At 41.3% G+C, this 16,723-nt stretch overlaps 1 protein-coding gene across 1 annotated transcript in view; it reads left to right on the forward strand.

Moving 5' to 3' along the window:
• LOC127617659 (collagen alpha-1(XXI) chain-like) overlaps window positions 1–16,723 on the forward strand; it is a 102,969-nt gene that overhangs the window by 19,722 nt on the left and 66,524 nt on the right. Inside the window, exon 9 of the mRNA XM_052089681.1 lies at window positions 6,943–7,005. Within this exon, the coding sequence (XP_051945641.1) occupies window positions 6,943–7,005 (63 nt within the window). The remainder of the gene's footprint in view (window positions 1–6,942; window positions 7,006–16,723) is intronic.

Raw genomic sequence — 16,723 nt, forward strand, 5'->3', positions numbered from 1 at the left:
TTGAAGTTTATAAATTCAAGCCTATGCTCACCTGCTGTGTTTCCCATGTGACGTGGGGCAGAGTGAAGCCGGGGAAGATGAGTGGAGAATGCGTTCCACCTGTGCTCCACACCTGTCTCGGGTTCCAGAGACAGATGTGGAGAGGAGACAGCGGCAGATGGGGAGAGAGACGCACAAAGCTGAATGTGTGTGTGTGTGTGTGTGTGTGTGACAGCAGGCTGAAAATCAATGCTGGTGTGTATGGGTGTTTATACATTGAAAAGTGTGAATAAATGTCTTACGTTTGGATGTTCACCCGGCTCCCGCTTCCACCTTCCCAAACAAATATGAGGTATTTCACAGTGGAGTAGTTCGTCAGCAGGCTACCAAAAGGGACGTCTGAGTGGGTTCAGTGTCATCGGCCAGTCCAGCTGGCTGAGGACCATGTTGGTGGCGTATTCGGGGGCCGGCAAGCTCTCTCTCGAGCTCTCTCTCCCTCCTCTCTCCCTCATCTTTAAAAAAAAAAAAATGTAAACATCCAAAACGCAAGACTTATATTAAAAACACTTTTCAGTGTGACACAAAATAAAACTGCTTTTCATCACAGCATCCTCGACCCACACACACACAGAGCTCCACGTGTCTCTCTCACTGTTGGTTTTTCAACCCAACGTGGAATGCACACGTCAACTCGGCTGCATGCGTCTCTCTCTCTCCATGTCTCTGTCTCCTCTTTTTAAGTACTCCTGTGCATCTCTCTGGAACCCGAGCAGGTGTGGATTCTCCACTCATCTCCCCTGGCCTCACTCTGCCCCGAGTCGCTCAGCCCCACCCCAATCAACACATACAGCACCAAGCAGAAAACTATAGTCTACTCCCAAACTGTGTCACAGTTGGTCAACTCAAATGTATTTGTTAATTATAATGGGAGCTAATTCATTTTGGTGCGTCATGACCCACAGCCACGGTGTAACAAAACAATCCAAGAAAAACATATTTACAAATATCATATATGGTAAATGTATTTTTAAGCCAAGGGTTTCAGGTGTCCTTAGGGTTACTCCATTTGACCTGAACAAAATGTGGCTTTTGATAAAAATGTCACAATATGGACTGTTACCTTGGTTCACTGAAAGGAAGGATGGAGACGCTGCGTCAATAGCTGCCGCTATGGGAGCTCCTCCAAGGAGCAATGGTCTCTGAAGCACTTTAGAATAATGCAAGTCTTATTGGCAGATGGCGCTTGGCGCTCCGCCCCTAATAAACACATAATTGTGGGCATATAAACCAGAGAAGAGTGCCATTTCGTCAGGATTTTTCGACTGAATGGAGAAGCCATCTCTCTATCCCTAATTTGTAAGTATAAAGGTATTTTTCCACCTGTTGTCATAGAGTGATTTTTAAGTCACTGTAATACGGGTTGGTGGAAGAAGTTGTAGAGAATAAAATGTTTGAAATTGGTAGGCGATGATTTTTTGGCCACTTTGTTATTTTGATTATATTTTTGTTGTGCTTGAAGTGTAATTTCAATTTAGAAATATTTTTGGTTTATTTTAATCGTGTTTCAATAAATTCATTTCATAATTGACAGGAAGAAGTGAGGTGCGTGCCAATAAGATCAAGTCAAGTGGTTTTTATTGTTGTTTCAACCATATACAGTTAGTACAGTACACAGCAAAACGAGACAACGTTCCTCCAGGACCATGGTGCTACATAAAAACAACAAAGGACCAACACAGGACCACATGAGACAACATAACGAAATAAAATACCTATATAAAATACCTATATATACCTATATAAAGTGCACGTGCAAACATGTGCAAAGTACGGGACAGTACAACAAATATCTGACAATGAACAGGACAATAGACAGCGCCGACCAGTACACTGTAGTGCAAAAAGATGACAGTTTCTAAAAACGTAAACATAACATACTATGAGATAGTGTTCTACGCACATAGCAGTTATTGAGGTAGCAGACAGTTATAAAGTGACAGTAATTAAAGTGCAACTCAGGACACGTGTGTGTCAAACCAGTCTCTGAGTATTGAGAAGTCTGATGGCTTGGGGGAAGAAGCTGTTACACAGTTTGGCCGTGAGGGCCCGAATGCTTCGGTACCTCTTGCCAGACGGGAGGAGGGTAAAGAGTTTGTGTGAGGGGTGTGTGGGGTCGTCCACAATGCTGGTTGCTTTGCGGATACAGTGTTTTTTGTAAATGTCTTTGATGGAGGGAAGAGAGACCCCAATGATCTTCTCAGCTGTCCTCACTATCCTCTGCAGGGCTTTGCGGTCGAAACGGTGCAAGTCCCAAACCAGGCAGTGATGCAGCTGCTCAGGATGCTCTCAATAGTCCCTCTATAGAATGTAGTGAGGATGGGGGTTGGGAGATGTGCTTTCCTCAGCCTTCGAAGAAAGTAGAGACGCTGCTGGGCTTTCTTGGTGATAGAGCTGGTGTTGAGGGACCAGGTGAGGTTCTCCGCCAGGTGAACACCAAGGAATTTGGTGCTCTTGACGATCTCCACAGAGGAGCCGTCGATGTTCAGCGGAGTGTGTTCACCTTGTGCTCTCCTAAAGTCAACAACCATCTCTTTTGTTTTGTCGACATTCAGGGACAGGTTGTTGGCTCTACACCAGTTGATCGCTGTTAATACTAGCAATGATTTGTGTGTCAGTAGATATATAGTTCCATTCTCTATAATTTAATGGAATCTACATCCAAATTCTGACAGAATCACATTTTCCATGTGTATGAAAGGCGCGTGTCACTCAAAGTAAGGGGGCACGAGCCCCCTGAGATATTTGAGCCCAGAGGATTTTAAAGGGATTATTTGAACTTCCAAAAACATATTTTTACCTTTGATAATTAAATTGAATGATTATTGCATGTAAAAAAAGAATGTGCATTTGGCAGAAATGTAATCACATTCTAAATTGAGTTTTTTTTGTCAGTCCAATTGAGTCACATGTTCCGCTAAAGGCAACATCCGATGGCTGCCTTGGATCGCACTAATGGGGAAGGTCGAGCACATATTAGAAAGCATGATGTTAAGCTAATTAATTAAATAAATGTATGTGCAGTTAACTTTTCCTAACTGTGTCTGTCTCAGTGGAACAGTCAATCTTTTTTTCAGATTATGTCTATATTTTTGTTTGATCGGTCGCTGTTTGTTTTCTTTGGTGCTGAAATGTGTTTGACTGGTTTTGCAGCGCAACACTCTCTTTTCTTCATGTTTTAAGAAAGCAGCAGTTCCTCTCCTTTCTTCTTTTTTAGAAAATTATACATCCTCGTTCCCATTCCTTGCATCATTTCTTCACAAATTTTCTGTGAAATATAAATAATATTTTTATTATTTACTGAATATTTTTGGGCATAACCTCGTTATTTAGTTTTGATATTCTCATGAAAAAATTAAAAAATTAAATTCTCTCTAGTTATTAATCTTATTTATTTGTTGAATGTCTGTTATCCTTTTGAAGGGCTGTGCTAAGTGTATAAGAAACGCGTCTGATTGGTGTCTTGTGGAAATTACTCCAACCTAATACAGGGCTTTGACTAATCATTGACATAACCCACCGACAGGGTTGGGGAGTAACGGAATACATGTAATGGGATTATGTATTTAAAATACAAACTAATAGTAACTGTATTCCACTACAGTTACAATTTAAATCATTGGTATTTAGAATACAGTTACATTCAAAAAGTATTTTGATTACTCAGTACATTACTTTACATTTTATTGTCATTTGTTTAATTTAATATTTAGTCCTTTCAGATGGAAAATATTTATACATAGAAATTATGTGATCCAAAGTGAAAATTCACATTGGATCATAATTTCGTTTTTTGTAGTAATATCTTTGATATTAGGGCAAAAATATTATTCATGATAATAATTTTTGTATTGTTTTCCTGTAAAAATATCTAAAAATCTTTAAAACAAGATCAATTTGATTAATCTTGTTTTAGAAACAACACTGTATAAGATATTTATACAGTGTATAAATATCTTATACAATAGGAGTTTTTATTGTCAAAACGAGAAAAAAATCTACTACTGCTGAAGAAGTAATCCAAAGTATTTAGAATACATTACTGATCTTGAGTAATCTAACAGAATACGTTACAAATTATATTTTTTCAGCATGTATTCTGTAATCTGTAGTGAAATACATTTCAAATGTAACCCTCTCAACCCTGCACACCGACTAGTCGATTTTGAAATTATGCCGTTTTACACATCCGTAGCCGTTGTGTTACTGAAATGCGATTTAATTAATATATTAATTATAAATCCTAATAACACATGATGCATTGGTGTATGTGACAATTATAGTTTATTAAAACCAAAAAGGTGAAACATAAATTATAACTGTTGTGCCAGATGACGGCCCAACAATTCCCTCTTAAAATGTAAACGATGCCCATGAAAAACAACTCCAGGGGTCAAATGTTGCCCCTTAACGGAAAGGTTAATGTATATCATTCTGGTATGAATGCCAATAGATATATATGTACTCAAGAAAATGAAATCTTCAACCAATGGGAACATGCCCTGACCCCCCTTGACAATAATTGTACACTTCTTTTCTTGGTCAGGTTGTTGTGCCTACCCTGAGATTAAATCCCGCAGGAATGCGATTTATGATATTTTTTCTTGAAAAAGTTTTTGTTTCATTTATATAAAATAGAATGATGATAAATACATGTTAAAAAGAACCAATATTACTTTAGAGTGATTTTAAGTGTCAACCAAGACCCCAAGCCATGACACCTATTTCAAATCTGCTGAGTTTGCATGTATGGTTTAAAGAGAAATACAAAACACAAAATACAAACTATTTTATTTGGCTAATTTTCTTTAGTAAATTCATTTAGTTAGTTTTATTAACTATAACTTACACTGACCATAGAAAACTATTACTGATACAATAACTGATTAAAACAGGTGTTTTATACCGTTTCCTCTGATTTATACTGCTTGTTACAGCAATATGAACTCTGCATAAATGGCGGTGGTGGTTTGCGTTTGGTTGACCCTGGTGCCCCCTCAAGATAATGTGCATGATGCCCCTGGTGTCACTGTCATAGAAATATGCCCGACAATCATCAAGGGTGTAATTTATTCTTCTAATTCAGTGCACTTCTCATGAATGTGCTGTCTTGGTTTATATTACTGGTGCTTGAGGGAATTAACTATATAATAGAATGCAGACGGTGGAATAATAACCGGAGAAAACCTCAGAATTAAATTGCACTTAATCCAGCTTTGCCAAACCTACTAGCGCCTATATTTAGTGCATGATTACATGAAAATAGCAAAACTTCACGGCCATGCCCACTGACTTTGCTCTCATCACTTATTCTTAAAATAGGGCCCATGAGGTTTTTTTCTTCTATACAGTGTAAGTGAACGGAGAACTTATAATCACAAAAATAATTAAATAATGGAAGCATGTCAAAAGGAGATGTAAAGGACTGTGTCACTACATGTGACAAGGCTCTGTTGAATTAAGCAGCACCGAAGAGGTCTCGTGTGTAAAAAAGCCAAATGGGTGACGATGGCGATGGCTGCCATCAAGCCCAGCATCTGCTGGAACAGTCGCAGTGGTAAGGCTACTCCCAGCTTAAAATTCACCAAGTATTGGAGAATAGACTGAATACAAGCATCAGTTTCAAGAGAGAAACTTGCTGACTGGGCGCCAAAACTTAACTTTGACTTTGAGGCCCAAATGATACTACTGCTACTGAAACCAATCATCAAGGTAGTTCAACACAGGGACACCAGCCTCAGTGGAGCATGCGCCACTTTGAAACATTTTGTAAATGTGCGGGGAGCTAGGAACAAACTTATGGGTAGGACTTTGAACTGGTGTGTTTTCCCATCAATGGCAAATATCAAGAATGGCCTGTGGTGAGGGACTAATTGGCTGTTACATTATGCATATTTCAGGTCCATCCTAATGGAGATTCTTGAATGTCCAGTTCAAGTGTCTCAAGTCCAGTATGGGCCGCAGCCCACTGTCCTTTTTGGCAACCAGAAAATAGCAGCTGTAAAAGCTTTTCTGTATGTCACACACAGACACAATATTTGGTGAGGACACACTGTACCTCTGAGCATAAGGCCAGCACCTTGAAGCGAGGAGACCACCCTGCATACTGAAGCACATAGCCAAGCTAGACTTTGCTCACTTCCCAGCTGGAGACCCTGGGAAGTTTGCGCCTCTTGTCCATGTAGTGGGCTCCCCTGTAGTCCCTGCTTCATTGTTCTTGGACCATCAGGAACGCTTGCCCTGTCCAGAAAGAGGCATTCCCCTAGAGCAAAACGTTGCGTTTAGGCCACAGCCGCTAGGACCTCACTTAAGTAGCACATGCGCTAACTAGCCGGCTATGCTACAACTCCATCGCACCTTGACAAGATGTGCTTTCAGGCAATTGATTGCTTCTTTGCCAATTGAAATTTCTCTGTGAAAGCACTCATGCCATCACAAAGTGTCACTGCTGTGACACCGAAGCATCGAGCTACACGGCTTTGTCCTTTGTCTGTATCTTTGACCATTTCAGCAAGAGATAATGCTCAGTGGACACTAGACATCATATAGACCTGTCAATACCTTGGGCAGTGATCTTTTACTCATGCCCCTGAGCACCAGGGGCATCATTTATAAAACATATGTACAGTATGATTAGATTTTATCCTACATTTCATGGATTTGATTCTGTCAAAAGTGAGGAACAAATCAGGAAATATAAAGGCAGAAACTGGCGTGAAAATGTTCTAATGTGTACATCAACTAACAAACATGCATATAAAATATAGATTTTAGTGATGTAATAATGAGTCAGTTGGCAATATCTGAAATATAATACTTAGATGTGGACATATATGGTCTTGAACAATATTTTATATGAAATTAAGTAATACTGTTTTTACAACACATCACTTTTATATTTTCCAGGGAGAACAAGGGAAATCCGGAGATCTGGGTAAATCTGGTCCTGCTGGTGCTGATGGTAAGCCTGTGAGTACTACACAGTTTAATACAACCTCAAATTATTTGGAGCACTTGCAGTATTCATTGCAGGGTACAGGACCATGACATGCTTAATTGCATTAACTTCCCCCTCAAGTGCATAAGGACAGTATTGTCCTTGCCGTTCACCTTAGGAAACCTGTCAAGGCTCTTGTGTTCTCAAACGGGCATCTAACAGTAGTTCTAATAATAAGGACTGTTGTCACCATTTTGATCAGAGGTTTAATGCTTTTCACTGGGTGGGGAGATCTGACTGAAAATGAAAATTAGCTCTTCTTTCAGTATTGCTCTGAAAATTTAGTTTTTCAATTTTGTCTCTGATTTTTGTACCCCACTGTATGTGTAAACAAAGTTATAATTAATTCAAGCAAAAGTTTAGCCACTATGACAGTGGCATCTTTTAACTCAGAGGAGTATCTCAGTATGACTTTCTAGAGAGTCAAGTAACAAACACACCTGTTTCACACATGATACTGTCAGCTTGGAAGTCTTAACACATTGAAGATGAAGCAAGGAACTGATTCAGCTGTCATCATGTATCATGTATGGAATTTCCTTGAGGGAGAAAACATAGCATAAGAGTTTGCCTGTACAGTAATTTTTCATTTGATTGAACTTAAAAACCAAGATTATTGAGACATTCAGGGGCAAATTTACTAAAAAGTTGCACCACTTTTTTGTGTGGTATTTAATTGCAAATCCTTGCATCTTAATAGAGTGCAACAGTGGGGTTTTGAAAGTAAAAATCCCATACATTTTCTCAATATACTAATATATGTTTTTGCATTTACTTATAAACCTTTAAAGACAGACTTTCAGTGAGTTCTGAGTTTGTTAATCAATTATATACAGTATGTCTCTGTTGAAGCTATCAGTCCAAGTTATTTAACAAGTTATTTTGTTTTTTAACAAAAGTGTTAAATAGCAGAATTGTTGATGAAGAACTACACTTCCAATGAATCCTGAAGAGAAAGATCCACCAATCAGAAAATTGCTGCAAACAAACCACATCAAAAGAGTTCTGCAGTGACTGCCTACTCACATGACTCGATGAACGATGCAGTCGAGTTTGTCTCCCTGCACTCTTAAACTACTTATATATTTATATCTGAATATTTTGCAATATTCTTTAGTTAGGACAACTGTCAGACTAGAGTAAAGATTTTTATTGATGGAGACATTGGAGTAGGATATGTCTTGGCGGACTAGAACTACTTTACGATCCAAGTTGATGGCGCGGTAGCACGCAGCGGCCACTCCGGATCCAAAATGGTGCTATTTTTGTCACTTAGCCCGACTTTTACGGCACATTGACATCGGAGCAACCTGGGTTCTTGTCTACCATCGCCAGACACTGTTAAAATACAAGATTCATGCAACAACCAAGCTGCATGATGACCTGCAAGAGTTGCTACGGAAACTCGGCTTGCTGCAGAGACCAGGCCTCCAGACCTCGGCGTCGTCTGATGCTGGTGCCCGGAGGAGGAAACGGCGTAAGCGGTGTGCGAGGAAGCGAAAGCGTGGCAAGAGGGCGGGGGTCCATGCTAGGCTAAACCCTAGCCGGCCAGCTCTCCTGTCTATCCTGCTCTCAAATGTTTGCACCCTGGACAATAAACTGGACTACATCCGACTTCAGCAGACTACGCAGCGTGAGCTTAGAGACTGCTGCATCTTTGTTTTCACAGAGACGTGGCTCAGCGACAGATTTCCGGACGCCAACATTCAGCAAGACGGGCTCGCCTTGTTTCGTGCTGACAGAAATGCAGCTCTGTGCTGTAAGACTTGCGGTGGTGGCTTGTGTGTTTACATCAACACGGAATGGTGCAATAATTCTGTGCTAGTCTCTAGTTACTACTCATCACTGGTGGAGCTTGTGACTGTTAGATGTAGACCTTTTTATTTACCACGGGAATTCACCACTGTTATTATAACTGGAGTTTACTTTCCCCGCAGCACTACCGCTAAGGAAGCGCTCTGTGAACTGTATGGGGCTATGAGCGAACTGTAGAACGCTCACCCTGACAGACTGTTTATTGTAGCCGGAGATTTCAACCATGCGTATCTCAAGATAGTGCTCCCTAAATTCCATCAGTATGTGGACTTTGTTTACACAAACATCCCAGGCGCGTACCGGACAGAGCCCCGCCCCCACCTCGGCTACTCAGACCACATCTCTGTTATGCTAGTTCCAGCATACAGACCGCTCGTCAGACGCACAAAACCGTTCCAGAAGCAGGTGAAAACCTGGCCAGCAGGAGCCATCTCTCCTCTTCAGGACTGTTTTGAGTGTACTGACTTGCACATGTTCAGGGAGGATGCAACATATGGCGACTCTACCAACTTGGAGGAATACACAGCATCAGTGACCAGCTACATCAGCAAGTGCATTGATGATGTCACCTTCTCCAAGACCATCACAACACGCTCCAACCAGAAGCTATGGATGACTGCGGAGGTGCGTGCGCTGCTGAGGACCCAAGACTCCGCCTTCAGAACAGGCGAAAAGGCTGCCCTAAGAACAGCAAGGGCCAAACTGTCCCGGGAGATCAGAGAGGCAAAGCGCGCACACGTCCAGAGAATCCACAGTCACTTCCAGGACAGCGGAGACACGCTGCACATGTGGCAGGGCATCCAGGCCATCACCAACTAAAGGACAACATCAGTTGCCTTTGTGACAAAGATGCCTCCCTTCCAGATGCGCTAAACGACTTCTACGCTAGGTTTGAAGCACAGAACGACGTGGTGGCGAGGAAGACCATCCCTCCTCCCAACGACCAGATGCTCTGTCTTACCACGGCTGATGTGAGGAAAACTCTATGTAGAGTCAACCCACGGAAGGCTGCTGGACCAGACATTGTTCCTGGCAGAGTGCTCAGAGGATGTGCAGACCAGCTGGCAGATGTTCTTACCGACATCTTCAACATCTCTCTGAGCAGCGCCGTCGTTCCAACGTGCTTCAAGTCCACCACCATCATCCCCATGCCAAAGAAGTCTTCAGTGTCCTGCCTCAACGACTACCGCCCCGTCGCACTCACACCCATCATCATGAAGTGCTTCAAGAGGCTCGCCATGAGGCACATTAAGACCCAGCTGCCCCCTCACTAGTCCCACTGCAATTCGCGTATCGTCCAAATCGTTCAACAGACGACGCCATCACCACCACCCTCCAACTGGCCCTCAACCATCTAGATAAAAAGGACTCATACGTTTGAATGCTGTTCATAGACTTCAGCTCAGCATTCAACACAATAATTCCTCAGCACCTGATTGGAAAGCAGAACCTGCTGGGCCTAAACACCTCACTCTGCAACTGGATCCTGGACTTCCTGACTGGGAGACCTCAGTCAGTCCGAATCCGGAACAGCATCTCCACCACCACACTGAGCACTGGGTCCCCCCAGGGCTGTGTTCTCAGTCCATCTGCTCACGTCCAGATTGTGTAACAGCTTAGAACACTCATCTCATAATATGTTATGGCATTTTTAGACACTGTCATCTTTTTGCACTACTGTGTACTGGTCGGCGCTGCACTGTATCTCACTGTGCCTATTGTCCTGTAAATTTTTTGTAATTTATTGTACTGTCCCTTACTTTTTTGCACACGTTTGCACGTGCATTTTATATAGTTGTGTTATTTAGTCTGTGTAGTCTCATGTGGTTCTGTGTTTGTCCTATGTTGTTTTATGTAGCACCATGGTCCTGGAGGAACGTTGTTTCGTTTCACTGTGTACTGTACTAACTGTATATGGTTGAACGACAATAAAAACCACTTGACTTTACTTGACATGCTGCTCCTTTACATGAGTCAATATTTTGCTGCTGTTGCCACGGAAACATGCTGCTGCTGAGATAGAAGAGACATGTTACTGTAACTATACTGAACAAATATCAAGACAAAGCCCCCCAACATGTGATGAAATTGAAAAACAATAGGCAATACAAGAAAATAAAATGACCGTGCAGATCTGACCACCACAAGCGTGTGGATTTCAGTCGTGTGTAGCTGGCTATGTGTCTAAAGATGTGCTGGTTATGTGTAAAGAAAGTGGATTTAATCGTGTAACCTATAACTGTGTGTATTGAGTGATCAAATAATAATCATAGTGTCTAAGCTTACCATATGTGCAACTATGGAGATGCTACTACAATCAAAATGTGCACTAGGAGCCCTGCCAAGAGCCTGGGTATATTTACTGCGTATGTACGGTTTATAGCACGGCGTATTTAGATGGCTAACAGGACACCCCAGCAACCACCTGTGAAATCATTTATACAACAGTATCAAAAACTCATGAGCTTTTGAGTGTCCAGCTGGTCTTTGCAGCTGGGCCTGATTCAAAGTTCTTAACCTGCTGAATACCAACAACCCATTTCTTTTAAGATGGCTATGCGAACCCTGGTTCGAATCCACCAAGGAATCTTCTCACTGAGTTGCTTTAGCTTAGAGGTGAACCACCAACTCATCATAAGTTTTCTATCAGCCGTTAGGAAGACGATCAGAGGGGAGGGGGGGGGGGGTAGAATTTTGGGATCAGAGGTATCAAGACATGAAAGAGAGAGGACAGAAAACTGTGTTGGTTTGAGCTATGACAAGTGGTGTTTTTTTACTGTGCCTGTCAGTTTTTGAATGTTTCACAAAGATAATGAATTGGGAAACATCTTGGGTCTTGAGAAGCGTCTAAAATGGTTAGGTCTAAATAAGGATTAAAGGAAAGAGTTTTACATGTGAATTTCCCAGGGCTTAAACACAAAGAAAGAAATAATAAGTGTAAGTATTAAGAACAACAGATCTTAAACAGTGCAGCATTTTTTTTAGTAACAGTAAAGTGAGATGGGACTCCAGCATCCGTCTTTCGGATGGGACGTTAAACCGAGGTCCTGACTCTCTGTGGTCATTAAAAATCCCTAGGGCACTTCTCGTAAAGAGTAGGGGTTTAAACCCGGTGTCCTAGCCAAATTCCCCCATTGGCCCCTATCTATCATGGCCTCCTAATAATCTCCATCCCTAAATTGGCTACATCACTCTACCATCTCTTCTCCACCAATAGCTGGTGTGGTGGGCGTTCTGGCGCACTATGGCTGCTGTCGCATCATCCAGGTGGATGCTGCACACTGGTGGTGGTTGAGGAGATTCCCCCTATACTATGCAAAGCACTTTGAGTGCCTAGAAAAGCGCTATATAAATGTAAATTGTTGTTGTTGTTGTTGAGAGGTAAGCATTTGTCTTTGCCTTTAGGGAATTCTTTCTTTAAGCCGTTCAGGAGCAGCCAGATGGTAGGTGGCCTAGAAAGGCTAATGATATTAGGATCCCTGCAGCACAGATGGAGCAAAATTCCTGCTAGTGTGGCTTTGATAGAATGTGTTTGTAGATTCCATCCACCTCATGTTTAGTGGTGATAGTCGTGTATGAGGAAAGTAAATCTGGTCTAAAATGACTTGGCTGAATGTTTGGCAGGGCTTCTGGGCAAATAGCATGACATTTCTGAAATTTTTAACTAGAAAGAGTGTCAGTTTTGTTTTTGTTTAAACCTGGTATGTAGTCTGCATTTAGAATGAAATTCTTTATTATGCAAGTCCAGCTAAGTCAATGACCTAGCCATTTTGTAGCATAATTTTTTTTTTATTTATGATGTTGACTACTGCTTGGTTGTCACATGGGATGGTAATTCAAAAGGAAAGACATTCCTTACCCACAAAAGTTTAACTTATAATAGGGTAGAGTTTCAGAGTGCAATGATTCTGTGGACCACTTGCTTCTAAAGCCTATTAAGGGAGCTGCGTTGGTATACGTTTTAATCGAGTTTGAGGATTCAGAGTAGTCACTATTAAAACCATTCTAATTTTTTAAACCAAGAAGTGCATGTCTGACTGACAGCCTTGGTCTAGTTTTACCAGGTCATGAAGGTTTGGCATGGATTTCGATAGGGCAAGGTGTCTAGAGATAAAAGCCCACCCGTATAATAATACGCACAACAAAATTAAGATTTCCTAATAAAGATAGCAGGTCTCACTTGGAAATAGATTTTACTGCACGAAAGAGGACATACATTGGTGGATATGAGTGAGTTTTGAGAGGTATAGAAGCTCCCATTGACTGGCTGTGAAGGTTAATTCATAGAAACTCTTAAGGAAGTGCCGGGTGAGATCATTTTCTCATCGAAGAGGGGCACGCCAGGTTAGATACCTCAATGCAGTATGTTAGGATTCGGTGAAGATCTGGGAAAATCGTTCACTAGAAAATCATCCATAAGATGTAAAATGAATGGGAGATTGTATGTATTGAAGAGGATACTGCAAAGTGCGTCTAATAAAGTGTTGAAGATCCAAGGACTACGGTAACCAGAAGTTAGACAAGTGGTGGAGTATAACTTTGACCGCCACTTAACCCGGAAAAGGTGTTATTAATGGATGGAGAGGCATCATTTTGAAGGCAATTGTAATGTGAGCTTTTCCTAGCCAGGCCCCTTTTCCGGTTGTTTTGATAAATTAGATGGCATGGTCAACTGAAGCCTGAGACAGGGTGGAAATGTCAGGGGGCTCATAACTACTGCTGTAACCAGTTGCCGATGCAAGTATCATTTTTAAAAGTTTTGAAAGTTTTAAAAGAACTTACAAGAAGGTGTAAGTTCCTTGTTGGGTTGCATAAAGAGAGGTGTACCTTAACCAGACCTATCAGCCTGTGCCATGTAGAGTTTCCTCACTGATCTTAACTGCCATTATTTCTAGACTTTAGAAGTGAATTCTCTCATTATAATGTTAAGTTTGAAGTCTTGCACCTTTGTCTTTTTGTCTGGTTTTCACATTTTTGTTCAAAAGAAAGTCTGTAATGTTGTGATTCACCTCGGAGCTGGTTGGTTTGGTTCATGGCTTAGAACTCTTTTATGAAGAAGTTTATGAAATCCCTTTGGAAAAAATAAATGGGAAAAACACCTCAGGAACTACAATGTTGCGTTCCATTCATAAACCACCCGCAAACCAGATAAAGCAGTTTATTAATCCGCCAAATTAATATTAAGTCACAGGTAGTTTTTATTTATTTATTTATTTTTTTAACACAACATGCCCTCAATTAAAGAAATGCCAGGGCTCTTTGCCTGGTTAAGCAAGGTACAAGTAATAAAGCATATTGTGAGGTATGGCATATGCACATATTATATTCAGTATAATTTATTGGGCTCTAGACAAGCTTGTAAACATTTGTTGCTGTAATAGAAACTAAAGTAAGTAGCCTATATTTAATTTTGGAGTAGAACATTATATTTCTCAGAGTGGATGAATTTCTAGTCTAGGGGCTATCAGGTGGGCTTCAACAGTGATGTTCTTTTTGAGAGGTACACAGTCATTGTTTCCATAAAAGTGCTATACATCCTAAGGGAGTAAAACTAGTTAAAGCCAGAAGAGCTGTAAATGGGTTTGTAGGCATTTGTAGGCTTGCGATGTTAGCAGCAGCTGCTGTCTGTGTATGAGTTAGTTTGACTGAAATATTTGTTGAGCATGAAAGACGAATGGCCCACAGAAGAGCTCTGAAACATGGGTGAATATGTGCAATGAGACAACACCTGGATACCATACTTGCAAGCCGTCATGTCTTTTGAGTAGGTATCATGCCTGTGCTTCCAAATAAATAACAGCTCTGTTTTTAGTGATGTGTATTTTACCTCATGTAGTTTGTAGTACATTATTACATTTGACAATAACTAACTGTTAATGTTCCTAACATAATTTTTTCTTTGCAAACTTTTAAAATCTTAATATTTATGAAGTGCTTGAAAATATGGCTTGTGTCAAGTCACTTTAAGACTGTGTTAAAATAAATAGAAGAATTCTATGTAGAAGAATCTTTAGTGCCTTTTGAGCCTTGGCAGTTCTGTACAATCCCTCTCTATAAAGCAGGAATAACCATGGGGTATTCTTACACAGGGACATTTCTGAGCATATGGGGGCCCTAAACAGATTATCACATTTCCCCTTCCCTCTCAGGCCACAAGGGGGCCCCTATACCTATCTAATTGAGCCTTTAAGGATGACTGTATTTTTGCTGTAGTGCATATATATATATATATATATATATATATATATATATATATATATATATATATATATATATATATATATATATATATATATTTATTTATTTATTTATTTATTTGAAAGACTGCCCCTGGTGGATTGGGGGCCCTAAACGGATGCTTGTATCACTTATACAAACGGCCCTGTTCTCACATGTCAACAATGAGGTTGATTAAAAAAGTAAGAACCACAAAAAGACAGTGGTGTTAATTTGATGTCATCAAGTGTCATCATCCAACTGAAGTCTGCACAAATGTTACATTTATATACAATAAAACATGTTCATTCAGAATGTTGCAGGCTTCTTTCAAATCTCCATTGTGTTAAAATCCTATTTAAAGGAATTTTTACTACACAAACACTGTGCTAATAACTTCTAGTTGGATGTGTAGTTATTAATAGTTATAGTTTCTATTATTGCTCATACCCCACCTATTATGATTTTTACTCCTGCCTCACCCATATATAGAGACCAGAGTCTTCAGGGTTCCCCGTCTGTTGCTCACTTCAACGTGTGTCGAATGAAGCACACTAGGGGACTTTCTTGAAGGCCTTGGTTACATCTGAACTTGAGAAAAGGACACTGAGAATTTGGCAGACAGAATTTGCATGTCCCTATAAAGGGAGGGAATCGTGCATCTGTTCATTCAGATTTCTTCTTCGGAGCCAAACGGTTGTGCGATCAGCGAGCTGAGATCACAAATGTTCCACTCACCTCTGTAGAACGTTTGCAGTTGGATCTATGGCGCATATCAGCGGCTTTCTCCTTCTCTGCACGGCAGTGCAGCTTTTCCCCTGGGCACTTCCACAGCGTTTCCTTAAATAGCAAACAGACCTGTAAAAGAGTATATTTTCTGTAAAAGAGTATACCAATTGATGTTGAAAGATATCTTTCTGCCTTTGTGTAGTTCCTGGATGCGGCAGATATGTCTCCGCTTCTGACGGTTATAAGAGCTGCCTCGACTGGGCCGCGATCACACGCAGGCAGAGTTTTATAAATGGTCCCCCCCGCACCGCGCCTCCTTCCTACGGGATTGCGGTGATGAAGGCGATTTGGGGAGTGCAGCGGGCTCAGTTTCGGCCGCTTACGCTTCCAACCCGTTGCGCTGGCGGGCCGGGACCATCTGACTCAGCGACGTGATTTATTTCACCAGGCACTCGCCCCACAGGGGTACGATAGAGCCGTCCTTCCAGCCGAGATGAAGCCAGGGTTCTACGGCCCTCAATTCATCATACCAATCTTGGACCTGCGAGTTCTGAACCTGGTCTCACACAGACTCCCGTTCAAAGGTGCTTAAGTAGAAACTTATTCTAACATGTGTCCAGCATCTACATTGGTTTGCAGCGGCAGACCTGAAGGATACGTAATTTCACATATCACTTTGTCTCAGCACAGACACTTCTTACTAGTACCATGTCCTCCCCATAGGCTCGTCCCTGTCCCCTCGCATCTTCACCAAGGTCTCCGAGGCCGCTCTTGTCCCGCTAAGGGAAGTGGGTATCCGTGTTCTCGACTTGCTTGATGACTGGCTGATTCTAGCTCATTCTCGATGAGTCTCTGTGTGCCCACAAGGACCAGGTGCTCAGGCACCTCAGCCATCTAGGGATTCAGGTTGACGAGGAAAAGAGCAAGCTC

The sequence above is a fragment of the Xyrauchen texanus genome, chromosome 24 (assembly GCF_025860055.1).
Source record: "Xyrauchen texanus isolate HMW12.3.18 chromosome 24, RBS_HiC_50CHRs, whole genome shotgun sequence".
In the NCBI taxonomy this organism is placed as follows: Eukaryota; Metazoa; Chordata; class Actinopteri; order Cypriniformes; family Catostomidae; genus Xyrauchen; species Xyrauchen texanus.